Source organism: Cricetulus griseus, chromosome 4, assembly GCF_003668045.3.
Source record: "Cricetulus griseus strain 17A/GY chromosome 4, alternate assembly CriGri-PICRH-1.0, whole genome shotgun sequence".
Lineage (NCBI taxonomy): Eukaryota > Metazoa > Chordata > Mammalia > Rodentia > Cricetidae > Cricetulus > Cricetulus griseus.
Window position 1 is genome coordinate 58,865,555 of NC_048597.1, and position 27,991 is coordinate 58,893,545.

General features: G+C 42.9%; 1 protein-coding gene across 1 annotated transcript; it reads left to right on the forward strand.

Annotated features, from left to right (window-relative positions):
* Nucleotides 1-270: 270 nt before the first annotated feature.
* Nucleotides 271-27,991, forward strand: Lsg1 (large 60S subunit nuclear export GTPase 1). Its single transcript, XM_027412894.1, has 14 exons — nucleotides 271-428; nucleotides 2,054-2,180; nucleotides 7,773-7,893; nucleotides 8,490-8,576; nucleotides 9,806-9,892; nucleotides 15,249-15,309; nucleotides 16,408-16,572; nucleotides 18,625-19,020; nucleotides 20,615-20,716; nucleotides 20,800-20,943; nucleotides 21,629-21,752; nucleotides 23,966-24,045; nucleotides 24,500-24,673; nucleotides 27,544-27,991. The coding sequence occupies exons 1-14, from the start codon at nucleotides 330-332 to the stop codon at nucleotides 27,721-27,723; spliced, it is 1,947 nt and encodes a 648-aa protein (XP_027268695.1). The 5' UTR covers nucleotides 271-329; the 3' UTR covers nucleotides 27,724-27,991.

The window sequence follows — 27,991 nt, forward strand, 5'->3', positions numbered from 1 at the left end:
ATATTTTTCAGTTGTTCCAGTTTCCTACCGAACTTTAAACACTGGCGTACAAGTCTGGAACGTACCATTTTCTTAAGTAGGTCAGTCTATCTAAAATTGAAACGGTCGTAGGAATAGCCACAAGGAAATCCCCAGAACAATCTTAACATCTCTTCTCTATAGTATTTTCAAGCTCCAGATCTGCCAAAAGCAGATCGGAAACAAGTCTTTCTATTCCCCCAGCCAGAACCACTTGGACTCGCTCATACGTCACGTCCTAATTTAGAGGCAAGGGAAACCGGAAACGTCTCGTGTTGAGAGGCGAAGGTTCCTGCCGCAGTTGAATTGTTATGGGCCGGAGGAAAGCGCCGGGGAGCGGGTCTCTGGGCCGGGTACTCATCCGGCATCAGACTCAGCGAAGCCGCAGCCAGCGTCATACCGACTCCTGGGTAAGAAAATCCTTATTATCCTTTCCGTCTCGTTATGAGCGCCTCCATGCTACAAAAGTTGGAGCCAAGTCACGCCTGGACAGGATTTCGGAGCAGGTCCCAGCAAGGCTCAGGGCTCAGTGTTTGATGAGGTGGGAATGAAAACGTGTATAGCCTTTTAGGTGGGAACGTCTGCCGGTGTTTGATCTTTGCCCTAGAAGCCATAGCGCTCTTGGAAAATTCTAAAGAGAAAATAGTTTGTTATCTTAAAGTTTTTTTTTTGAAACAGTCTCGGCGTGCAGCCCAGGTTGGCCCGGGACTGCCTTACTCCTGCCTCTGCCTGCAGAATACTGGGATTACAAGCCGTGACCACCACGCTTGGATGGATCTTTAAACTTTCCGATTTTATTCGATTTTCTGGAAGTGGTTGGTTCCATCAGAAAAACCAATAACTCCGATCCCTGCTTTCCCTTGTGTTTCTCTCAAAGAATTGACGTTGTCTCTAGAAGCTTGGGGAGAGCGTAGTAGATGCCTTAAAAAGTAAACGAATGTAGAGATTACTTTAAAGGCAGCACTCAGGAGACAGAGACAGGCAGATCTCTATGAGTTCAAGGTTAGCCTGGTCTACATAATGACCTTAAAGTCCACCATGGCTACAGTCTTTAAAAAAAAAAAAGTGAAGTGGTTTGATTTTTGTTTATTGTCACTTTTATTCTCCAGAATATTTGAGAAAATTCTGAGTTCTCATTAAGATCTTGGGTTGAAGTTGTTTGCCCCTCGTTCTAATTTGACTGCATGTCTGTCACACTATCCCATTTTCCAACCAACTTAATAGTCTGAGGAATACACACATGCTTCTCAGTATTGAAGTCTGGACATTTAACTGATTTCATGGTGACTTATTGTTGTAGTAGACTTTGTGGAATAGTAGGGTTCTTAACCTATAAGTAAGCATAAAACCGGATAGTACTTGTCAAAAACTGGGTTGTATGAGAAGATCAGCTTAATAGTTTGCAACTAGATCTTTTTTTAATGGTCATCCCAGCCAATCCAGACTTCCAGCCCTTGGGGTTTTAGGGCAGAGGAGACTAAGGGTAAGTGGGGAGTAGAACTCTTAACACAATTCAGGAACGCCCTTAGACCTGTGGTCTCTGCGCCTCGCCTCCTGTGATGACAGCATGCATCACCCTGCCTGGCTTCAAAATATTCCTTCTCATAAGTCCCTATGGAAACTTTTTGACTAAGTGGCTGGCAGAGTCAATACAGTCTGGGTTCTAGTTCTGCCTCTCTACTCTAGACAAATTATTTTGCCTGCTAAATAGTAAAATGAGAATACAATAAAAATTCACTTCAAAAGCGTCTGAAGAGGACACTGAATGGTGGAAGGGAAGTGCCTTTGCTGAGGTAAGAAAAGGTTTATTTAAATATTTATTTATATTTGTTCTGGGGTTTTTACATTGCTGGATGCCGATACCATTGACAGCTGCGCTGTGCCCCAGCCTAACATTAGTTATTAGTAATGTACATTCTAGAAGTCAAAGTACCTTGAGGATATAGACCAGGACCAGCAAAGTTTAGAGCTGACTGGACGCTAAGAGCAGAGGAGAGCTGCTTTAATCAATCTTTCTGCTGTGTTTTACTCACAGTTGCACACGAGTGAACTCAATGATGGCTATGACTGGGGTCGTCTTAATCTCCAGTCAGTAACGGAACAGAGCTCCCTTGATGACTTTCTTGCAACTGCAGAACTTGCAGGGACTGAGTTTGTAGCGGGTAAGTGGTTTATTACTGAGTGCCTGAGACACTGGTCTCTTCCATCTTGCTCACTTTGTATGATTAGGCTGTCTTTAATTCAAAAGCAATATGGGAAAGTTTCATGGGTGTAAGGTAAAGTCCACACTGATTTTTAAATTCAACTCTAAAGAACACTTCAGATGTGGCCAGGTGTGCTGACATACACCTTTAATCCCAGGACTTTGGAGGCAGAGGTAGGTGGATCTCTATGAATTCCAGGCCAGCTAAGGTTACACAGTAAGACCCTGTCTCAAAGACAGAACAAAAACACTTCAGTTTGTACATCATCACATCAAGCTCAGAACATACCCTTCCTGCTGTCAGGTACCATGTACTTAGTCCCTGGTGTGTGTTCTAAGCCACTTACAAGAATAACTGACAGATAGTATTGGAAGTTACTTCTCTTACATATTAAATGGCATGACTTAGCAAGTCATTCATTCATTTGTTCAAAATGCCTCTGTTTAACACCAGTTACTCCCAAACATTGTGGTGGCTACTCAGAATAGTGTTAAAAGGTAAACTTATTGCTTTAAAATGCTCTTTTATATGTTTCAAAGAAGTCTATAGAAAACAATAGGCTGTAAAAGATGGAACTCATGACTAGGTGATGGTGTTGCACTCCTTTTATCCCAGCATTTGGGAGGCAGAGGCAGGAGGATCTCTGTGAATTCGAGAACAATCTGGTCTACAAAGCAAGTTCCAGGACTGGCTCCAAAGCTAAACTGAGAATTCAAAAAAAAAAAAAGATGGAACTCAAGATAGCTTCTACCTATGATCCCAGCACTTGGGCGAGTTATGGCATGAGTATTTCCCTAAGTCTGGGGAGGTGGACAAGGGCCAGATTCCAGGGAGGATAAAAGTTTAAGGGAAGGCCAGGTGTGGTGGCTCATGCCTTTCGGTAAGTTTGAGGCTATCCTGGTATACATACTGAGTTCCAGATTACCCAGGGCTACATTGTGAGACTGTATTTAAAAAGGAAGCGGAGAGTGAAGGGTTCCTTTATAGGTTTTCAGGCAAGTAATGACATGGTTTCAGATGTTGTTCTCTGTCATGTTTTGTTGGGGGGTGTTTGTTTTGATTTGGGATTTTTGTGTTTTGGGGGTATTCATGTTCCCTGCCTCCTAGCTTAATGTAGTCATGGTACATGAGATGTCTTAACGTACACACACGGTGTGCAGGTGACTTTCAAGCTGATTGACAGATCCATCACACACGAGCTCCTTGTGTGTGTGATAAGATAGTCTACTCTATTTCTAGGTGAGGTCAGCATGCTAATCATTGGCTATCTAGAACTCCTCCTGCCTCATTATACTTTGCGCCCTTTGGCCTTCTTCCCGTTTTTCCTCGTAACACCATTCACTCCCTGTTTCTCCACCCTCCACCTTTTCATTTGTACATGTGAGTGAAGTCACTTTCTCTGTGCCTAGCTTATGTCCATTAGTGTAATGTTCATCCACATCATTACAGATGTCGAGATTCTCTTGTCTTTAAAGGGTAAGAAATATTCTTTTACTCTTTTATACATGTGTACAGTTTGTTCCTCGGTATAATACAATTGTCCCTCGATGCCTGTAGAAATAGTCACAGCATACTCACCCTACCCCACCCCATTACACAGATTCTTAATTCTCTTATATAAAATGTCATAACATTTGTATAGAGCCTCTCCATGGCCTCCTGTATCGGGTGTGTGTTTTGCCTGCCAGTATATCTGTGCCCCAGGTCTACCTGGCCATCTCCAGCCCTTATTATTTATTTATTTATTTTGGTTTATCGAGACAGGGTTTCTCTGTGTAGCTTTGAAGCCTATCCTGGCACTCACTCTGTAGACCAGGCTGGCCTCGAACTCACAGAGATCTGCCTGCCTCTGCCTCCCTAGTGCTGGGATTAAAGGCGTGCGCCACCAACGCCCGGCAATTTTTTTTTTTTTTTTTAAAGACATGGTCCTCACTATAGTACAAGCCAGCCTTGTGCTTTCTGTGTAACCCAGTCTTACCCCAAGCTTGTGATCCTCCTGCCTCACCATCCTAAGTGCTGGGATTACAAGCATGTACCACTACCTTGGTCCTTTATTTATTTATTTATTTATTTATTTATTTATTTGCTTATTTATTTGCTTATGTATTTACTTATTTATTTGAGGAACTTTTTTTCTGTTTTCCATATTTTCTGTAAAAGACTTCAGTGTTGTAAAAGTTGACTGGTGGCTATAAGGAGAAAAGATGAATTAGGAGACATGTCTTAGTCAGATCTGGAGGAAGGAGTGGGAACGGGAATGTTGGGTGCAAGAATAAGTCAGGCCAGCTGGGCAGAGTTGGTGAAGAGCAGGGAGTCGAAAGTAAACTATTGGGTTTCACCCTGACACATTCACCTCACTCACTGCCATTGCTGACATTACAAAGATTGATAAACAAATGTTGGTGAGGCTGTGGAGATGCGAAATAATGCAGCTCCCTTAAAAGCTAGAATGAAATTGCCGTGTGAACCAGCAGTTTCACTATTGGATATATAACCAAGATAACAAAAAACATGTCTACATAAACACTTGTACATAGATATGCTTAGTTGTATCATTTGTCTTTAAAAAACAAAATGGAAGCTCTCTGATCTCCATTAGCTAATGATTAGGTACACAAAATGTTGTGCATCTATGCAGTGGAGTATTATTTGACCACACACACACAAAAAGTTCTGATACGGGCTACTACATTCAAGACCTTTTAAAACATTCTGAACTGGGAATATAATTCAGTGATAGGGCACTTGCCAAGCATATGGAAAGTCCTGAGTTCAGTTCCCAGCACCAGGAAAGAATAAAAACATATGATTCTATTTTTATGAAAAGTCCAGAGTGTGCATATTTACAAAGACAGGATAGGGGATTGAAGTACCTGGTAATGGGTATACATTTCTCTGTGAGGTTTCTGTCTGAATGTGGATTACCTCCATAAAGCTGAATTTTAAAAGGTTTTCAGTACCCTTTGCCAGACAGACCATTTCCATATGGTTGTAGGTAGGTGGGTGGGTGGGAGAGAAAGAAAGTGAATCATAGATTGTGTTGTATGGATTGAAAAAAGCACATACCTTTAATCCCAGTATGGCAAGTGGATCTCTATGAGTTGGGCCAGCTTATCTCCATAGTGAGTCCCCAACAGCCAGCGCTACATAGTGAGACCCTGCTCCTTTGAAAGGAAGACTCTTGGGTTTGCAGGATGAGTTGGAAGAGGGAAGTGTACTTCTGTGAACCAGCATGCTTCTCTGAGGGGTTCTTCTCATGTTACTGGGCAACAATGACTCAGAGCCCTTGTTCATAAACAACTCCTGACTGATTCAGCCAGTGTGGTCTGGACCAGAGAGTTTCCATTTGTAACAAGGACACAGAAAATGTTGTATCTAACTGAGCGTGTGGGGGCTGAGAGCTCCATCAGCAGGAAGGCCACTGCACTGGTGTAGACAGGCTGAATGAACTATTGTACAGCACTTGAAAGGAATGGATTTACTCCGCTCTGGCTGTTAACATGGGGAATCTCCAAGGCCTATTGCCAGACAAAAGGACTAAGTTGTAGGACGTTGTGTTTAGTGTGGGCTCATTAAAAGTATCTAACCAGGCTGCAGATATGCCTCAGTGGATGAAGCACTTCTGCCAACTCTCACACCCTGTGTTAGGTTCCCAGGACCCACATGGTAGAAGGAGAAACCCAACTCCATCAAGTTGTCTTCTGAACTCTATGTGTACTATACTCCTCAGCCCCCATAAATAAAAATAAGGTCTATGTAACCAACCTATGTATGCATGTGAATATTAGAAAAAGCTACTTGTAAGGTTATATGTTTAATTCTAGAGAGAGACTAGGAGTGGCAGGGATAGAGTGAAGGCTGGAGGTAGGAGACCTTTGCAATTGTGTTGTTAAAAGTTACATTTCAAAACAGACGATTAAGGGAGGGGGACAGAGCTTGAGACTGGAGGGAGGTGAGGCTAGAATGAGGCTGGAAATAATAGAAAAGTCAGTTCCTACAAAGGAAGGATCAAAGATTCCTCAGAGGCAGAAGGGAGGGTCCTGAAGGAGGGTGCACATCTAGGGACCTGTGGAGCAATGGTGCCCGTCTAGCAGCTTCCATTGCCCCTTCATAAAGTGGATGACAAGGCTACTCTCGAGAAAGAGGACAGAACACTTGCCACTTAGGGACTGGGGCAGGTTAATCAAGAGCTAGAATGAGTTCCTCCTTCCATGAGGAGGAACTTCCATCGCCATTCCAGGTAGCCATATTTTGGTGTCATCTCCTACAGCAATATGCATCTCATGACACGTGAGAAACAGAAACAGGTAAGTAGAGTTTAGGGCACAGTGGTGTCAGGAATCCAGCAGTGATTAAAGTACATGTACTTGCAGTTAGTCAGCGAAAGAGTTACCTTTCAAAGATGCACAGTAGGCTGGGGGGAAGGGCAGGAATCAAGGGGCTAAATGGGGGTACAGTGGGCAGTCACCATTAGACAGAGATGATAACTTCTGTGGAAGCATCAGGTATGGGAAGTGGTTAGCTGTTAGTTGAGCTTGATTTGAATGAGAATCGGGTGGGTTAACAGTAGTGTAGGTTACAAGAGTGCAGGCTCTTACTTAGTGTTGTGATGGTTTGATATGGGTAGCAGACTGCAGCCCTTGCTCAAGGTGAAGAGGATTGTTGCTGAAGATGTTAGCTTTGAAATAGAGCCTTCACTTGCCACTTCAGGAGGAAGTGCAGCTGCCTCCTTGTGTTCTCTTCTCATGCATGCAGTCTAGATGGTGACTGAACGGTGAAACAGGAACTGCTCCAGCAGCCCGAGGGTTAGAGCCCAAGAGCACACATCTCTCTATTATTACCAGTTCACCCAAGATCACTTGATTTTTTTAATTTGATATAGTCACTAATAATGAACATTAACACATATCTATATAAATTACAACCATAATAGTATGATGGTTCTAAATGGAAGGAATGTCTTTTGCTAAATCTTTGCCTCTACTCCTATTAGCTTAAAACTATTCTACATATGTAAAATGAGGAGACTGTTACATGGAATCTTTATAATCCTTTCCCATTGTCACTGTTTCTATTTCCTTGAAATCCACTCACCTCATAGGATTTTATAATGTGGTACCCAATGAAGTCTTAGTGTTTGGGGGGTTTTAGTGAGTTAGTGAAGATCTTTCTCTTGTAAAGTTATCTCTATAGAAAAATTAATGTAAAAATTAACCTAAGAAGGTATAAATTCTGTTTTAGGAAGTAGTTAGTATTCAAACTTATCAAAATGATCAGCATTTAGTACTCTAAAAGACCTGTTTTGGATTTTGAGTCAGACTCTCATGTAGCCCAGGCTAGCCTCAAACTCAATTTGATTTCCTAAACTCCTGATCCTCCTGCCTCCACTCCCAAGTGCTGGGATTGCAGGTGGGTACCACTACACCCAGTCACCCAGTGCCAGGGGTGGAACTCAGGGCTCATGCTTACTAGGCAGGCACTGTAGCATCTGATACATCCTCAGCCTCCGGATTGCATCTTGACAAATAGCATTTTTCTTTCCTTGAATAGAGAAGCTTAATATCAAGTTCGTGCTCCCTGAGGCTAGATCTGGACTGCTGTCTTTTGAGGAGAGCCAGAGAATTAAGAAACTCCATGAGGAAAACAGACAGTTCTTGTCTATACCGAGGAGGTAAGTTGAACAAGAATTAAGATCATTAGAGGACATAGAATGGGCCAGGTGGTAGTGGCACACACCTTTAATCCCAGCAGTTGGGAGGCAGAGGCAGGTAGATTTCCAAGTTCAAGGTCAGACAGGGCTACACAGAGAAATCTTGTCTTGAAATCACTTCTTTCCTCTACACCACCCCCTCCCTCAAAAAAAAAAGAAGACAGAGAATGGGGCTGGAGAGATGATGGCTCAGAGGTTAAGAGCACTGGCTGTTCTTCCAGAGGTCCTGAGTTCAATTCCCAGCAACCACATGGTGGCTCACAACCATCTGTAATGAGATCTGGTGCCCTCTTCTGGTGTGCAAGCATACATGCAGGCAGAATATTGTATACATAATAAATAAAGGACTAGATTACATGGCAGCTCTCAGCTGTCTGTAATTCCAGTTCTGGGGCATGTGATGTTTCTGCAGGCACAAACAGTCATACACATAAAATAATAAAAAAAATTATTAGTTGTTCATAATTTTCCTGCTTCTCAGCTGCCATTTACATCCAAATTCTCTTTTTATTTTGGTAATTTATATATAATTTTTTTCCTTTCTGTGATTATTTCAGACCCAATTGGGACAGAAAAACTAGTCCAGAAGAACTGAAACAGGCAGAGAAAGATAACTTCCTAAAATGGAGACGTCAGCTTGTCCGGTGAGTACTGGACTCTGAAGATTTGCCTGGAAGCCCTGGGTTTAGGCATTTCAGCTTGCATTGCCATTTGCCTCCTGAAGTTTTGATTCTTTTAAAGGGTAATACTGGGGCTGGTGAGATTGCTCCACAGGTAGAAGTACCTGCCGGCAAGCTCTGATTTAAGTTCAGTTCTCAAGACCCACATGGCAGAAGGAAAGAACCAACTCCCCCAAGTTGTCCATTGGCCTCTAAACATGCAAGCTAAATAAATAAATAAAATGCAATTTCAGGTGTGGGGAGGGTGGTAGTGTCTATTACAGGTGAGTTTGGGAGTGTGTGTGTGTGTGTGTATGTATGTATGTATGAATGTATGTATGTATGTATGTATGTATGTGTATAGACAGCATTGCTGGGTGCAGGTGCAGCTGTGCACAAAGGTGTTTGGTGGTTATTCTGCTCTATTCCTAGTCTTTTCTTATTATTTATTTTATGTGTGTGTGTTTGAGAGAGAGAGTGTGTGTGTGTGTGCGCATGTGTGTGCGCGCGCTCGCGCACCATGTGCTCACATTGCCAGCAGGGGTCAGAAGATCAGGGGCCATCAGATCCCCTGCGACTAGAGTATGAGTGATGTAATGTGCTATGTGGGTGCTCTGCAAGAGCAGCAGTGCTCTTACTGTAGGTTAAATTCCAATTGTTCTCAATAATAAAAACCCAGAGACAGATTACTGCGTTAAAGCTGAAGATCAGAGAAGCAAAGCAGTCAGCCATTAGGGAGTTCTCACCTCTCCCAATGCCCCTTTTAGTTCCCTTCTGTGGCCCAGAGGTACTCCTCTGAGCATTCTTCTATAAAAGTTGTGGGAGAGGAACTCCTGCGGTGTAAGGATAAAATCTGAATTTGTGGAATATAATATGACTAAGTTTTATTCTTGTATTGACTCAACAATGGGTATATGAAAATAATTGGATGGAGCCTGGTCAGGTGGTGTAGGCCTGTAATTTCAGCTACTCAGAAGGCTGAGAAGGAAGATTGCAAATTCTCAAAGCCTTCCTAAGCTACAAAAAAAAGTAAAAGACTGGCTAGGATGTGACTAAATGGTAGAGCACTTGCCTGGCAAGGACAATAAACAATAATAATAATAATTTATAGTATTTGGATATGTAGCTTCTCAATGTATTGAATTTGAGTGTTTATAATTCTTTAAAAACTATTTTGATGAGACAGAGATGTAACCTTCTCATTCTAAAGCCAGGCTAGAAGAGGAACAAAAGTTGATATTGACTCCCTTTGAACGAAATTTGGACTTTTGGCGCCAGCTCTGGAGGGTCATTGAGAGAAGGTAAGTAATGTTTCCCTTGTTTAATGAAGACATTTCAGTGTTGTTACTGAGCCTAATGTTGACTATGCTCCCGGCTCTGGAGAAATTTTAAAAATAACTCCTGGAAATACAGGCCTGGAGAGATGACTTGGCAGTTAAAAGCTCTTACGACTCTTGCAGAGGATTCACGTTTGGTTCCTAACCCCCACATTAGATAACTCACAACCACTTATAACTCCAGTTCCAGGGATCTGGCCTCCGCTGGCACCTGTATATACTCACATAGACACTTAAATTATAGTGTTTATTTTTTAGGTCTGAGGGGTAGTTGAGTTGTTAGAACACTTACTTAGCATGTGTAACATCCTAGGTTCATACTTCAGTGCAGGGATAGATGAATAGGGAGATACACGCACGCACGCACGCACGCATCAATATTAGATGAGTACATTTGACAAGTGTGTAAGAATAGCCTGATAGGGCTGGGAAGATGGCTCAGCATGTAAGAGCACTTGTTGGACTTACAGAAGACCTGGGTTCATGTCCCAGCAACACATGACAGCTTGTAGCTATCTATCTCCGGTTTAGTAGAGCCAGCATCCTCTCCTGGCCTCCAAGGCATTGCAGATGCATTGTGCACAAACATACATGCACCCGGACACTTACATGCATAAAATAAAAACAAGTCTCAAAATAAGTAAATGAATAAATGTTTGTATAAGGTGAGTTCTGGAGCACCTATGGTTACTTCAGCCAATTTACGTTGAGTGTTGTGTTCCTTCTGATAATATGGAAAATGGTCATGGAGAAGCGTAGCTTCTGAGGTATGTGCTGTGAGAGGAGAATGCTCAGCCAAGCTCCAGGGCCGTCCTTAAGCTTAGCACCTTGTGCCTCGTAAAAGACCAGGGGCTTTATGATTGTAGAGAAGACAGTGGGGCTACAGCATTAGAAGGCGTGATTGATAAGAACTGAGGACAACCAAGGTTTGTTTTTGTTTATTTGGGGGATAGGGTTTCTCTGTATAGTCCTGGCTGTTCTGGAACTCACTCTGTAGGCCAAGCTGGCCTCTGCCTCCCTAATGCTGGGATTAAAGGCACCACAATGCCCAACCCAGGTGACTTTTGGGGGCAGGGGAGGGTTTCGAGACAGGGTTTCTCTGTGGCTTTGGAGGCTGTCCTGGAACTAGCTCTTGTAGACCAGGCTGGTCTCGAACTCACAGAGAACCACCTGACTCTGCTTCCCAAGTGCTGGGATTAAAGGCCCCAGGGACTTGGTTTTTTCTGATGAGTTGGGGTGGAAGGAAGATTCATTCTTTGCCACATGCCACCAAGGAGAATTCCTGGATCATCATTCTCTATTTCTCCTCTTCTGTGTGGTTAGAAGGCCATGTTCTTCTCAAAAAGTTTTTAAATTTTACTTTCAAGGATTTAATAAGAGATGTTTGGGTTGTGTTTATTTCAAGTCCAGAAAATGTGCCTAGCAAGAACAGTCAGAAACAGGTTCATTTAATAGGGAGTTGACTTTAACTTGTAAAACATTGCATTTCTTTCTAGGATGTTGAAAACCTTCAAGAGTTAGATGGTGGCAGAACTTTATGAATATTCTTATAATATAAGGAATGAGTGAAGCCTCAGCTTTTTAAAGCCCCTGCACTCCCAGCCAGCAGAAGTTTGCTGCTTGTGTTGGGTTCTGCATAAGCTTCTCTTAAGTCTTAGGCTCCGCTGAGCTTGGAGATCCTGTACTCTTCTCCTGGGGAGCGTTGGGTGAGCAGAATGGACTTGTGTCCTTCAGAGCTTCCGTAGCAGTAGAGGGTGTGTGCTACTTACTTCCAAAGAGTGGTGGGCACAACAAGTACTACGCTGTTGACCTTGATGGAAGACACCACATGCTTCCTACAGTGCCTTTTTCTGTTTATCCTGGCTTCTGCTGTTTACATATGAGGCTTTCTGAAATAACTGGCACTTGTTTCCCATTCATATTTAAGAATGGAGTATTACACAGCTATTTAGATATAGTTTGCCTAGTGGTGAGCATCTCTGTAGAGAGACTGGGCAGGGATCAGTTGCATTTGTTTGGAATACTCCAAGATGTTAGTATCTTTATATCTTTCCTTAGCACCTGTCAGGGTTTTTTGTTGTTATTTTTCTGCATTTGTTTTATTGTGCATGTGTGCTACATGCACTAATGGTCAGTCAGAGAGCAACTTCAGGAAGTTGGGTCTCTTTTCTAGAGAATTGAAATTGTGTGCTCAGAGTTGATGTCAAGCACCTTTACTCACTGAGCCATTTCACCACCCCCTGTGTCTTTCTTAAAGTGAAAAGAAAGAAAGACAGGAGAAAGAAAAAGAAAGGAAGGAAGGTTGGAAATTAAACACAGCATACCCAAATCTACAGGGAAAGCCAGTTCTAAGTACCTACATTAAGGAATTGGGGGAGGGGACACAAGGTAGCAAATATCTTTAATCCAATCTCTCCAGAGGCAGAGGTAGCTAGATCTCTTGAGTTCATGAGTTCAAGGCCAGCCTGGTCTACACAGTGAGCTCCAAGTAGATGAAAAGCAATAATTAAAATCAGGGCCAAAATTAATGAAATGGAAATAGAAAAAAAATCAATGAAATTGATTTTTTAAATCAGAGTTGATTTTTTAAACCAGAGTTGATTTTTAAAAAAATGATAAAGATGAACAGATTCTTTGCCAAATCAAATGAAAGAGAAGACTCATCAATAAAATTAGAGGCAGAGGGAAACTATTATGACAGATAGCAATGAAATTTAGAAAATTGTTAGAACATACCTTAAAACATATTGGAAAAATCTAAAAATGAATGAATTTCCAGAGTGATGTGATAGAAAAGAGCCCGGCATCTTCACAGGTCAATTTATATTTAATCCCTTGTCTTAAATACAATACCTCCCTCCCCCATCTTATCCCATGCCCAAGTCTCAGTTGGAGATGCTACCAACCAGCCTGGGTGCTCAACTCTCGCTTGGGCCTCTGGGGTATATACAGTCTTGCTTCTCATTAGTTAGACATTTCTGATGGCTGTCCATCATTCTTGCTCTTTAAAGAGGGTCATTACTTCTGTTCTTGTAGGTTCTAAGTTGGGGGGGGGGAGCAAAAGTAACCATATATGTTCAGTCTTCCATGACTAACAAAGTTGTACTGTAGTTACTTTTTATGACCCTAAGTTAGCATCTGGGTTCCCCAAAGTGAGTCTATTCTTATTAAAAACTGGAGATTTAATTGGAGTACAGTATTACTTGCTGAACCATTATCATATTTCCTTTTTACATTTTCCCATTGACTGCCATGGCACATTGTAGGAATCAGAGAATAACTTGTGAGAATTGGTTCTATCCTACACCATATAGGTCAGGGTCTATCAGACTTGACAACAAGTGCTTTTAGTAGCTGAGTCATCTTGTCAACCCATTCCTTAATATAGCAGTATGTTTTAATCACACAATATGGTTTGTATCACATAGCAATAGACCTGAGTTATCCAGAAATATTAGCGAAGTTACTACTGCCACATCATTAATAGGAAATATTTTATTGATGTCTTCCCTATAGCATATGTCTCCTGTTTGCTAACAGGCTGACTGAGCCATCTGTCTCTTTAATTTCAACAGCGGTTATCAAAAAAGATTTGATATATAACACAGGAAATGCAGGAAAGTGCAGAGGCTCGGGGCGCAGAACATTCTGTTCCAGTGAGGCATTCCCACTGCTACTGTTGCCTGAATGCCTCCAACAGGCTAGCCTGCAATGTCTCCTTCCTGCTGATTTGAAGCTGTTTATTCCTTCTGTGTGTTGATAGATAGAGCTAAGGTTCGTTTCTCTTGTTGTGGCTTAGGCTATTAGTTTTTGCAGTCAGTTAGCTTAATTTGGTTTGAAAGTGAGATTCACCCTGAAGAAGATACTGAAACCAGCTTAATTAGAGAAGTTTATAACAGTTTGTTAAAAATTAGCAAATCTAAGCCAGTACATGCCTTTAATCCCAGCACTTGCAAGATCCAGTTCAAGACCAGCATAGTGGATTCTATGCCTATAGGATGAGACCTTTGTCTGAAAAAATGAAGTTGGGTAACAAAATTAGGATTTGGCGAGAGTGCTATAGGGTGTGGCCTCTGGAGTTTCTCTCTTTTCAGTGGTAGCCACAAGCCCTGGCCATCTTCCTAGCCACAGAGGCTGAAGGGAGCGAGGGAGCCTCTGAGAGACGGGAAGAGTTCTAAAGAGGAAATGTTGCAGTGTTGATCGTGCTGGCCTGTGTGTCCCTTCTACATCTAGCTGACCCAGAGAACCTTGCTGTCAGCTGCAGAAAGCTGTCTTACTGTCACATCTTACGTGTAGACTGACATCCATGCTTCACTGTGGCACCTTAAGCTGACACTTAGTCGTGTTTTATTGTTTGAACACATTCTCTGAACCTGTGTGTGATCATTGGCTAGGTGTAAGGTCTCCTCTCTGGCAGTCTGGGGTTTAAATACAATACTGGCTTATAATGGGAGCTTATAATGTCAACAAATGACTAATGTGAATTCAGATCAGACTGAATACTTCCTTGAGGTGGTTAGGATACTCTTATATGACCTGAAGTTAATAAAAGTTGTAGTGGCAGGTTTAGCAGTGAAATGTCATTCAAACCCTCTAGCCAAATTAGAGCAGTAGAATGATGAAGAGTGTGGCCTCTGGTCCAGACTGCCTGGGTACCCATTCTGGCTTCATCACTTATTAGCTGACTTCAAGCAGATTATATAAAAACTGAGCAATTATGCCTTAAGGATTTAGTATGTCAGCTGCTTAATGTATGGAAAGTATTTCCCATTACCATTAATATATGGCAGTGGTTCCTTTTTCCATGTTTTTCTAACTTGAAAATTTCATACACACAATTTTTTTTTTTTTTTTTTTTTTTTTTTTTGATAACCCACTGAGTCCAATTGGTGCTCGTGGGTATGGGAGCCTCCACTGGAGCAAGGTGGATGAGCCAGGAGCCACGGCCATAAAGAAGACTGACCCTTCTGAAGCCCTCAAATGAGCCCCTGTCCTACTCTAAGCTGCAATGGTGACTGGCTTGATCTTCCTCAGGTCTGGTGCAGGCAGCCACTCTACTGAGTTCACTAGTGCACTGGTCCTGCTGTATCTAGAAGACACTGCTTCACCCTGGTCCTCAACTTCTGACTTTTACAGTCCAGGATCTTTAGACATTGAGGAAAGGAGGGGGGATGTGGCTGTACTGTCTGTGGCTGAGCATTCCACAGACACATATTCTCTGCACTTTAACCTGTTGTGAGTTTCTGTGCTAAGCACTGTGTCAGTCAGTGATCACTTTCACTTTACAGTAACTGGATTGTCTTCACTTTTTCCCCCCCAGTGATATTGTAGTCCAGATAGTGGATGCTCGAAACCCTCTCCTGTTTAGATGTGAGGATTTGGTAAGTAAAGTTTGACTTGGATCATTGAACGGTAAAGAGAGGGCAGCATTGTTCACAGCAGTAACTGTGAGCAAACATTCTGTCTTCTCTGGCTTGTTTACTTAGTCTTCCCTCTCCTTGCAAGGTCAGGAGCTTGCATAATGCATTGTTTAGTCAGATGTTTGCTCTAAAAGTTGTCATCTGTAGAAAGCACAGAAATTTGCATGCTGTGCTCTAGTTGCTGGGCAAGAAGGTACTTTATTGCTAGTCATTTGCTGGTCTCTTGTTTTTAGGAAACAGGAGTCAGGATGGCATTTTGCTTTTATTTTAAGATATGCCAGTCACTTTTTAATCCATCTCACTAAGTTCTCTCTTTTTACATCTTATTACACCTATGCTATTTTACAAATGAACAATACAGAGTAGTACTAAGGCATAAGGATTAGTTAAAATGATGTAATGCATGAACCCGTGATTCATTTGAAGACTGTAGTGGTTTCTCTAAACTCATGAGTAACAAAAATATTAATGGTTCTTTTAAAGCTCTTTTCAGAGCTCACAGAAAGGACCAGTTAGTAGAATGTATCAAGATTTCTAATATTTAAATTAGAAAGTGATTTAAGGGCTTCCTTTGAGATGCCTCGAGGTCTAAAAGCACTTGCTGCACAAGTCTGGTGGCCTAAGTTTGACCCTTTGAAGCCATGTAAAGGTGGACCAAGAGAACTGACTCCTCAGTTCTCCTTTGACCTCTACATGCATGCCATGTCATGCATGTGTGCATGACACACACATTGTGCACACAATAATAAATAATTTTTTAAGGAAAGTGATTTTAACCCCAGCACTTGGGAGGAGAGGCTGTCGGATCTCTGAGTTCAAGGCAAGCATAGGGTCTCTGAGTTCAAGGCAAGCATAGTCTACAGAGAGTTTCAGATCAGCCAGGACTACACAGAACCCTGTCTCAAAAAAACCAAAGGGGGGGAGAGAAGAGAGAGAGACAGAGATAATGATTTAAAATGGGAGGAGGCCATAAAAGCTTGAATTGGGAATCTCCAGTGTAATTAACCCAGTATTTGTCTTACTTGTTTGAACAGACTGGAAATGCCTTTGTCTTTACAGGAATGTTATGTGAAGGAGGTAGATACCGCTAAGGAGAACGTTATCCTGATAAACAAGGCAGACTTGTTGACTGCTGAGCAGCGCCTTGCCTGGGCCTCACACTTTGAAAAAGAAGGTGTGAAGGTTATTTTCTGGTCAGCTTTGGGAGAAACTCTTCACTCTAAGGTAACTGGGGCTAGGGCCTAAGGGCTAGGGCCTGTCTCAAGGTGGATTTTGGTGATTACTTTGACTTGATTATAGGATAGCCTATAGAAAATACTTAGAATCTTTAATCAAATCCTACTGATTCTTTGTGATTTCAGATAATTGGAGATGCCCATTGTCACATCTGGGACCTTAAGGAAGTTTCATAATTTATTTTTTTTTTTAGATTTATTTATTATGTATACAGTATTCTGCCTGCATTTATGCCTGGATGCCAGAAGAGGGCACCATGTCTCATTAGAGATGGTTGTGAGCCACAATGTGGTTGCTGGGAATTGAACTCAGGACCTCTGGAAGAGCAGACAGTGCTCTTAACCTCTGAGCCATGTCTCCTTATAATGGTTTTATACTTACTTGCTTTTAAGAGAAACTTCTCAGTGCACATAGTAGAGCTCAAGGGTGTAGTAGCTTGTCAGGGTTTATCAGAATCTGGTTGGTTGGTTGGTTGGTTGGTTGGTTGGTTGGTTGGTTGGTTTTGGTTTTTCGAGACAGGGTTTCTCTGTGTAGCTTTGGAGCCTATCCTGGCACTCGCTTTGGAGGCCAGGCTGGCCTCGAACTCACAGAGATTCGGCTGCCTCTGCCTCCTGAGTGCTGGGGTTAAAGCCGTGCACCACCAACGCCCAGCCAGAATCTGTTTGTTTTTAAAGCAAACTCAATTTGAATTAAGATATATTATGCTATTTCTCTTATCTTTAACCCACATTTTACTAAAACAACTTCAAAAAGTCACGGAATCTTTAATATTTAGAAGACACTTAGAGGTAATATTCCCCATTTTCTTTTATCTATCAGTCATCTTGTGACTTTTTGATGGATGTTAATGTAGGTACTATGCAGGCTGAGTATTGTTTAATCCCCAGGGTAGTCAGAAGTATCTCTCTGAGTTCCAGACCAGCCTGGTCTACAAAAAAGTTCCATGACAGCCAGGGCTACACAGAGAGATCCTATCTCAAGAAAAAATTAAAAAAATAAGTTGTGTGAATACAACCCTTTCTCTTAAATGAGCTCATAATTTACTGAGCTCTAAACTCCAACTGAAAGAAGAAATTCCTTCCTCTACTTCCTGTCAGATGGTCGTGTTATCTGTCTCCCACTGACTAATTCGGACTGAGGTTGTAACTCAGGGGAACAGTGTTTGCCAAGCATGCAGAAGGCTCTGGGCTCTAACTCTATGACAACCACATCAAGACCAGCCCGGCAGCTCATTGCTTTTTAATCTGTGACTTTGGAAAGTTCTTCCCTTCCTAATCTTTGATCTGAGAATTTATGCTTTGCCTTCTTGGTTTCTTCCCATACAGATTGTTCATTTTTTGCCTTCACATATCTCATACACATCATTTTGGGGGCTCTCATCTTGGTGCTGTTTCTTTTGGGACTGCCACTAAAATTGATGGAACCTAATTGAGCATATTTATTCCGTGTGTTGTCTGCTAGGATACATGTGGATAATTTAAATTTCTAGAGCTGGGAAGATAGCTCACTGAGTAAAGTGCTTGCTTTCAAGTGTAATGATCCCAAATAAGTGCCAGTCTTGGCCAGCCAGGTGTTTTGGTGCATGCCTTTAATCCCAGCACTGGGGAGGCAGAGGCAGGCGGATCTAAGTGGATTCAAGGCCAGCCTGATCTCCATAGTATTTAGTAGTAGTAGTAATGATAATGAAAATAATAATAGCCAATCTAAAATGAAATTTTGCTACTCCAGAATTTCATGCACAGGAGTCTGCTTTGTAGTACTTTTTGACTTATTCAAAGCAATTATAAAAGCAAAGCAAGGTTGGGAGTACAGCTCAGTCTTGCTTCATATGTGGAAGCCCCTAGCTTAGTCTGAGCCCTCCCGAGGGCACTCTGCTAATAGTCGGTCCGCCTGTGTCTTCCCACTGGACAGATTGCTGTGCTGTGCTGCACCCCTGTGTAACCACATGCCTGTCCAGCATATTTCCTATTCTCATTCATCCACTGAAGGAAAAGTACAGTTACACAGGTCTGAAATTTTGTGTTTCTGTTATTTCATCAGGACCAAGAAAACAGTGTTGCTGAAGAAGCCAGCAGAACTGAGTCTGAAAACTCTAGTTTAGATGAGAATGAAATTCCACGCAGATATTTGCTCTCACTTAGTGAGGAGTCCACAAGTGACGAAGATGACAGTGAGTATGAGGACTGTCAGGAGGAAGAGGAGGAAGACTGGCAGACATGTTCAGAAGAAGACAGCAGCCCTGAGGAAGAGGAAAGCTGTGGTCAGGACTGGAAGGAACAGTGTCCTGTCGATTCTGAGGCTCAGAACAGAAAAAAACCAGAAAACCAGCAAATGAACAATTGTAGCCACCTGGTATCAAAGCAGGAATTACTGGAGCTCTTTAAGAAGCTACACACTGGGAAGAAGGTGAAAGATGGACAACTAACTGTTGGGCTGGTAAGATGAAGTAAATCACGGAGCTAGGACCACATGAGAGTCTTCGTTCCCTGTCCTTCCCTAGCTGCGAATAGCCCCCAGATAGCCAGGCTCTGGCATCACAGGGAACGTGCTGCCTTCTTGTTGCCCTCTGGCACCATGGGATGAGGCAGTGTGAGAGGCAGGATCCAACACAAAGGAAACCTTTCTGGGTTTATATCGTTCACATACATGTTGATAGGAAATGTATTTTACAGTCTTCTTCCAGTTCAGTTCCTTGTCACATCAGTTACTGAGAGACAAGAATAAGATAGTTTTTGATGTTGCCAGACTTGAGTGTGATGTTCTGTTGACATCCTGTGATCCTTGCCAGCTTATACTGTTTCATACGCCATTACGGAGAATCCCAGTCTTGGCCAGGCAAAAACTATGACAGATGATTTCATTGCATAAACATAACAAAAAATGGGGAAAAGTAGATCACACCCCAGCTAACTGTATTACCTAATTTAAAGGTGGCTGGAACTGCCCACTCCCCCAAGGATACAGCACAGCTCTAGATGGCCCATTCTTAGGGACTTGTAAGGTGTTAGAGAAGGCATTTGTAATACAGTTCTTTCCAGGGAAACAAAACAGTGCAAGGCAGCCACAGCAGGTGTAGTCTCTCAGCTTTTAAGTTAAAGTTAGGTGTAATCCTAATTGTGTTTTAGCCTTTTCTGCATTCACCACCTAAAATAAAACAGGAGACCTGTTTTATTATTAAACATATTAATAAATGTAGGGTCTAAAGAGATGACTCAGAAACCAAGAGCACTGGCTACTTTTGCAGGGGACCTGGATTTGGTTCCCGGCACCCACGTGGCAGCTCACAGCTGTCCATAATTCTGGTTCCAAGGGACCTGACACCCTCTTCTAGCCTCTGAGCATTGCCTGCATGTGGTGCACACACATAAATAAAAATAAAATCTTATTTTTTAAAAAAGTGGTGAAGCAAATGGTGTTTTACCTGCTTTTGGGGTTAGGCAGACAGAGTGTAATTCCTAAATCCACAGTAGAATTAACCTGAACACAAAGTTTCTTAATTTCTCTGAGATTTAAGGCTATATTCTCTGCGCCAAAAATTCATTTCCATGTGGATCAGAAAGCTGGATTTCTCTACATATGTCTTTGAGGTCTAGAAATAGTTGTAGCCTCCATTGCTCTCTGAATTCTTAACTCTGGGCATCATCCTGAGCAAAGCTTAACTTGCTGTTCTACAAACAACTCTGCGTCACCTGGCACGTTTCTGCTGGGCCCTGACTAAAGCGCTGACATTTTTAGATGTTTGGAAGTCAGCTTCACCCCCTTGGTAAAGATGCATTGGAAACAGTGAAATACCTACAAATGGAACGTTGTGGGGCATGCAGAGGGGATGAGGCTTATTGTGGGGGCAACAGCAAAGTCCACAGAAACGAAATTCATGTGGCTGAGCCATGGGTCAGAGAGGAGTCTGAGTGTATGAAGCCAAGAGACTTAAAGGTGAAGAAGCGTGCAGAGCATCTGAAGTCACCTTTCAGAGCAATCAGGCACATGGGTGGCACTTCTATCACACAGGTAACTTCCAGTTCTCTTCTAGGTGGGGTACCCTAATGTTGGTAAGAGCTCAACCATCAACACTATCATGGGCAACAAGAAAGTGTCTGTGTCTGCCACGCCTGGCCACACCAAGCATTTCCAGGTATTTTGAAGTTCTTTGCCACAGCACTGCTCTTCCCTTTCACTTGCCATGTGCCCATCATAACCTGGTTGTGTGTCTTTCAGACTCTGTATGTGGAACCTGGCCTCTGCCTGTGTGACTGCCCAGGCCTGGTGATGCCATCCTTTGTGTCTACCAAAGCAGAGATGATTTGCAATGGGATCCTCCCAATTGACCAGATGAGAGATCACGTTCCACCCGTATCACTAATATCCTTTCTGTTTCAACCCCACTCTGGTTGTTAGTGTGTGTTAAGGCTTTGGGGAGTTTGGGGGAATTGCCTTCTAGCAGCATAGTTGTAGGCATTAGAAACAAAGACATGGTCCTCTGTAGCTCTGTTAGGATATTCTCTTTAAAGTTAGAGTTTGTTTACAATATTGTTCTTTAAAGTTAAGGTCTGTTTCAGAGATAATTGTTTTTAGATTTATTTTTACTTTATGTCTGTGTTTACCTGCATGTATGTCTGTGTACCACTTGCATGCCTTGTATCCTTGAAGGTCTGAAGAAAGCACTTGGTCCTTAGAAACTGGAGTTACAGACAATCGTGAGCTGCTTTGTGGGTGCTGGGAATTGAGCCCTGGTCCTCTGCAAGAGTAGCAAGTGTTCTTAACCACTGAACCTCTTGTTGGTTTTCAAGACAGGGTTTCTCTGTAGCCCTTGTTGTCCTGGAACTCCCTGAGATCCACCTCCCAAGTGCTGAGATTAAAGGCATGCACCACCACCACCCAGCGCCTTGTTATTTTAAAGAATGCATTTAAGGTGATCATTGGTGAATAAGGCTGATTAAATGGATAAGTTTAGAGGGAGAACGTGTGTGAGAAGCAGCAAAAATAGTGTATTGTATACTGTGGGTGCATAGAGTCGATTCAAGAGTGGATTCCTTAACATGTTTACGTTTGCCAGAATATCCCACGACATGTTTTAGAAGCCACCTATGGTATTAACATTATAAAGCCTGGAGAAGATGAAGACCCCTACCGACCTCCAACCTCAGAAGAGCTGTTGACGGCTTATGGATGTGAGTTGTCCATCATTGTAAATCATGGGCAGAATGGTTCATAGAAGTTTGGAGAGGGTCACTAGGAATCAAACCCAAGGCTAGCATGAGCTACATTCCCCACTGTTTCATTCTAATGGCCTAAGTACTGATTTTCATCTAATACTTAAGATCAAGTCAGTATTTCCTGTTTGTAAGAACAAATGACCACACATGTACAGTTGCTCAGACCACTGTCTAAACAAAGCTCTGTGTAGAATACAGTCTCTAGCTGTGAATTTTAAAGGCACTGCCAAGTTACTCTAATCTTATTTTGCATTTCTTTTTTAGGATGCATTAACTTATGTGTGTGTGTGAGGTTATGTGTACATGACTGCTGGTACCTGTGATAGTCAGAGGCATTGGAGCCCCTTGGAGCTGGTTGTGAGCCGCTCAGAATGGGCCCTCTGCTGTAACAGCACATGCTCTTTACTACTGAACCATTTTTTCCAGTGGCTACTTTATATTTCTTTAATTTTTATCTTTGTTTGAAGTGGTCTCATTATGTAACCCTAGCCAGCCTGGAAGTTGCAGAGATCGCCTGCCTTTGCCCCCTGAGTGCTGGGATTTAAGGTGCCACAACACTCAACTACTTTGTCTGTCTGTCTGTCTGTCTGTCTTTGTCTTTCTTCCTTTTTTTTTAAGATTTTTTTAAAATTTTATTTTCTGTGTGTGATTGTTTTGCCTACATGTATGTCTGAGCATCCTGTGTATGCCTGGAGGCAGTGGGTGCTCTGGAACTGAGGTTAACAGGCAGTTGTGAGCCGTCGTGTGGGTGCTGGGAACTGAACTCTGGTCCTCTGGGAGAGCAGCCAGTGCTCTTAACTGCTGAGCCACCTTTGCAGCCCTACTTTGTATTTCTTTAAATGCTGGTGAAGTTGAAACATTTTTTAAAAACTTTTTACTGATTGTTTGTAGATGTCTCATCATGCATCCTGATCCCATTCCTCTCCCAGTCCCTTCACATTCCATCTCTGCCCTTGCAACCCCCCCCCCATAAAATAAAATTTAAAAGAGAAAAAACAAAAATCTCAGCACGGGAGCTGTAATGTGACACAGTGAGTCACAAATCTACCCTTTAGTCTTTACATCTTTACCTGCAAGTGTTCATTGCAGTGAGTCTGGTTTGAGGCCTCTGGCTTCTGCTACACCCTTGATGCTGGCCCTCCCTGGGCCTCCTCCTGGATACCCTGTTGTCACCTAGTGTCATGCAGATCCTGTAGCTTTGGATCTGCAGGTCTGGCCCCTCCACATGCTCCATAGATGAGCTGGATGATGAGGTTCAGTTGGAACTTTTTTGTTGTTGTTGTTCCCAGGTTTGTTGGCCTTTATATTCCTTCTAGAAATCATGGAGGTTGGTTGGTTGGTTTTTAACATTTAAATTTTTTTAAAGATTTTGTTTTTAATGGGGGTGGGCTGCGTGTGTCTCTGTAGGGATTTGTGCACATGAATACAGTGCCCTCAATGCTCAGGAGCAGGACTGTAATTCTCTGGAGCTGGAATTCCAGGCAGCTGTGAGACACTGGGCATGAGGCTGAGACCTGAGCTTGGGTCCTCTGCCAGAACAGTACATGCTCTTAACCATCTCACCACACCAACATTTACATGCTCTTAACCATCTCACCACACCAACATTTAGTTTTTTGGTTTTTTTTTTTAATATTTCTAAATTTATTTTTGTGAGTGATGGGAATTAGGATTCTAAATCTTTTCTTCTAAATTGAAAAGGCCACTATAGCTAGTATGTGCAGGGGCTGAGTTTTGAACCCAGCATTTCTGCAGAAACAGCTGTGCTTTCCCCTTGCTACTCATTAAGTGAGATTTAGAGCGATCTTCTTGGTATGTTTGGAAAGCAGAAAATCAGATGTGGTTAATAAATTAGGGCATTTGCTGTGCTGCCTTTTGTTTTGCAGATAATATTCTCCTGCGGGTAACCCCTATGGGTTAGATCAAGGGATAGAAGGAATAACTAACTGTGAGAAAGTAAACTTGCCTGTCACAGTGCTAAGTGCTTAGATAGTAGATAAGCTGCAGAGTCTACTGTGTGCTAGCAAGTGTTGATGGTGAGACATGTTTCACAGTGAGAGGACACTAATTTCTCAGGGCTGTGGGAAGGGCCCCAGTGCACATCGGCTCAGTTGCCTCTGTGGTGCCACCTCCTGTCTGACCTCTCACACAGTTGCCTTCTCTCATAGGCATGCGAGGATTCATGACAGCACATGGACAACCAGACCAGCCTCGATCCGCACGTTACATCCTGAAGGACTATGTCAAAGTAAGTGAACCTGTTCCCATTGCCCTTGGGTGAGCAAGCTTTCTTTTCCATGCACTGTGTCCTTAGCTCATGGCAGCCTGTTGAGATATTTCTACTGAGATGGACTGATGCTGGCACTTGACCTGTGGGCCTCACACATGCTGGGCGGGTGCTCTGGCACGCAGCCCCAGCCCCAGGTCTCAGAAGTGATCTTGATTTCAGAACTAGTGTTCCCAGGTTCCGTGTCCTGACAGAAGAACACTGAGGACTGCTTGGTAGAAATGAAGGACTGCTTTCTGAAATGTGAGAAAGTCTCAGAGAAGAAGGGGTCATTGTACGCTCTCTGGGAGGAGCTGAGGTGTCAGAGTTAGAGGACTCTGCATTTGCTGCAGACCAAACTCAGCTTGGCAGAAAGCTGCTTCAGCCTCTGCCTGGTTGACACTTGCCTTGAGGACCTTTGCTGTTGTCGCTGCAGGGGAAACTGTTGTACTGCCACCCCCCTCCTGGAAGAGATCCTGTGGCGTTCCAGCATCAACACCAACAACTCCTGGAGAACAAAACAAAAGGTGAAGAAGTCCGGCTACAGCCAGGCAGAAACCAAAAAGCCAAACAGATTGAAAATGTGGTCGACAAAACCTTTTTCCATCAGGTAAGAAAAGGAGTCTGTATTTAATTTCTTATCCGGTACATTTAAAAATTCAAAATATTGACTATTTTAAGCACCTAGTGGACTGGAGAGGTGGCTCAGTGGTTAAAAGCACTTGCTGCTCTTCCAGAGGACCTGAGTTTGATTCCTAGCACCCACATCACGAGGCTCACAGTCACCTCTAACTCCAGATCCCAGGGATCTGATACCCTCTTCTGGCTTTCATGGGCACTGTAAGTTCACATAACACACTTTCTTTTTATGTGTATATGATGTTTTGCCCGTATTTTGTGTGTGTGTGTGTGTGTGTGTGTGTGTGTGTGTGTGTGTGTCTGGAAGACAGATGAGGGCATCAGCCACCATGTGGGTGCTGAGATTGAACATGGGTCCTCTGCAACAGGTACCCCACTAAGCTCTCTCTCTGCCCCCACTTTTGTACTTTGGGTCTTGCTTTGTGCCTCAAGCTGACCTTAGACTCCCTAGTGCTGAGATGACAGATGTGTGTCGTCACGTCTGGCTCCTCATACAGTCTTCAGATGTGCAGCCATTATCAGAACCACTTTTAGAATTTTATCACTCAAAAAAAGAAAAAAAAAAACATACCATTGACATCCGCTCACTTCCCTCTCCCCTGCCAGCCACTAAGCCGATTTTTCTCTGTGTGTGGGGTTGTCTGCTCTGACATTTCACAAGTGGAGTCATGCTGTGTGATCTTCTGTCCCTTTGCTTACCTTTCCAAGGTTCACCTGTGTTCCTTTTTATTACAAATAAGTAAGTGTGAAGAAGTGCCCTCGTTCTTTTTCTCACTTACCAACTGATAGACATTTGGGTTGTTTTCACTTTTTTTGGCTAATATGGTTAGGTCGCTAGGTGTGCATGTGTGTATTTGTGTAGTGTGTGGTTTCACATCTAAGATCTAATTTTAAGTGGGGGAACTGGGATGCTCCGAGCTTTTAGCTTGTGAGATGCAGCCAGTCTGTCCAGAGATGGCTGTGCTGCTTCCCATGCTCGCCAGCAGTGCTGAGGGCTCCACAGCTCCACGCCTGTGCCGTGCTTCCCACTGCTGGTGCTGTTTCAGCCATCTGAAGTAGTCTCTGGTTCAGCATTTTCTCTCCCTGGCACTTCGTGATGAACAGCAGCATTTCACAGGCTCACGATGCCTTCCCATTTCCTGTGCAGAAAAGGGTTGTAAGGAGTTTTGTTATTGTTGGGTGTGTGTGTCTGTCTGTCTGTCTTTCTTGAGGGGGACGAAACAAGATCTTACGTGACCATACTCTGTGTGAGGCTGAGGATGGTATTGAACTCCTGATCCTCCTGCCTCCACATCCCATGTACAAGGATTATAGTCATGCACCTCCACATGCTGAAGACTCTGTACACTCCAAACAAGGTGTGGTGGTGCCCATCTGTCATCCCAATACTTGCATTCTGCTCCCAAATCCACATATGTGCATGCATACACACATGTACATAAAAAATAAGTGAATTGGGCTGGAGAGATGGCTCAGAGGTTAAGTGCACTGGCTGCTCTTCCAGAGGTCATGAGTTCGATTCCCAGCAACCACATGGTGGCTCACAACCATCTATAGTGAGATCTGGTGCCCTCTTCTGGTGTGTGGGCAAACATGCAGGAAGAACACTATATGTAACAAATAAAATCTTTAAAAAAAAAAAAAAAAGCTAAAAAAAATTAAGTGAATCAATATTCGTAATTTTTAAGTCGCTTCATCGTAGCTGGTAGCTTTTTCTTTTTTTTTTTTTGTTTGCTTTTTGGTTGGTTGGGTTTTGTTGTTATTTTTGTTTTTTTCAAAACAGGATTTCTCTGTGTAGCATCCCTCTATAACAATAAGGTTGTTTTGGAACTAGTTCTGTAGACCAGGCTGACCTTGAACTCACAGAGATCTGCCTCTGCCTCCCATGTGCTGGGATTAAAGGCATTCCCTACCACGTCCAGTGGCTGGTAGAATTTTTTCAGTGTCAGGTTTATGTACAAGAGTTAAGTCATTTGGTTGTGTTTAATATACATTTTCAATTATTCTTTTTGGGATTTTTCGAGTCAGGGTTTCTCTGTGTAGCTTTGTATACCAGGCTGGCCTTGAGCTCAGATCCGCCTGCCTCTGCCTCCTATGTGCTGGTATTAAAGATGTGCACCACCACCGCCTGCCCATCTTCAATATTCTTTAAAAAAAAAAGTGGCTCAGTGGCTAAAAACATATGTTACTCTTGCAGGGAACCTGAGTTTGGTTCCCAATGCCCACAGCTGTCATACGGGACATTCAGTTTGAATTTTCTAATGCAGAGGCTGAACTTGCATTATGAAAAGTGTATTTTCAATAAAGGGGGGGGGGGCTGAAAGTATCACCTTCACTTAATGTCCTATCTAAACCTTCACCCCTAAGAGTAACATTTTACTGTGTGTGACAGTGATGGGATATTACTTTATAGTTTTCATATTATTAAATAAACTACATTTCTTGAGCATCAGTGTCTAATGTGAGCTGCAGCAGCTTGAACCTGGCATCTATGGAGATTCAAGCTCTATGTGGTGGTTGAACACTTACAGTCCCAGCATCAAAAGGCAGAGAATCGGGAATTCAAGCCTTGCTTGGGCTACACAGTAAGACCTGACTCAAAAAGAAGAAAGAAAAATTCCCAAAATAGTTTGAATTATGAGGGTTTGGGTGGTTTTAGATGACACTGGAAGTTATTGGACTAAACCGTAGACGAGGAAGATGGGAAAGAGGTGAACTAGAGGGTGCTGGGAAGCCTAGTGTGAGGGGTAGGGGTGGACAGGTGCCAGAGGAGAGCCGAGTGCTGAGTGATCTGCTCCTGTTCCTGCCAAGCCTGTTCATGTCTCCTGTGTTTCCTCTCAGGAGAACGTCAGAGCGCTGACCAAAGGGGTCCAGGCTGTGATGGGCTACAAACCGGGGAGTGGCCTGCTGAGCACAGCTGCTCTGAGTGCTGAGAAGGTGACTGGGAAGCCCTGGAAAAAGCATGGCAACAGAAATAAAAAAGAGAAAAGTCGAAGGCTCTACAAGCACCTGGATATGTGAACTTGGCTCAATAGAAGTGGCACCTGCCCTGTGCAGGTGGACAGGAGCTAAAGCCACTGCTGCCCGTGGGGCTTTCCAGACACTGGCACTGTGGAATGCACCCAGATCTTGACAGCTGACAGACAGCCTTGGAAGCACCAATTCTGGCTGTAGTAGTCAGTGAGATGCCCCATAAGTCTCCAGAAAGCTGATGGATGTGTGTGTAAACATACATACAAGTGCATATTAACTTTGTTTTTGAAAGTTATTAAAATTATTTTGCCACCAA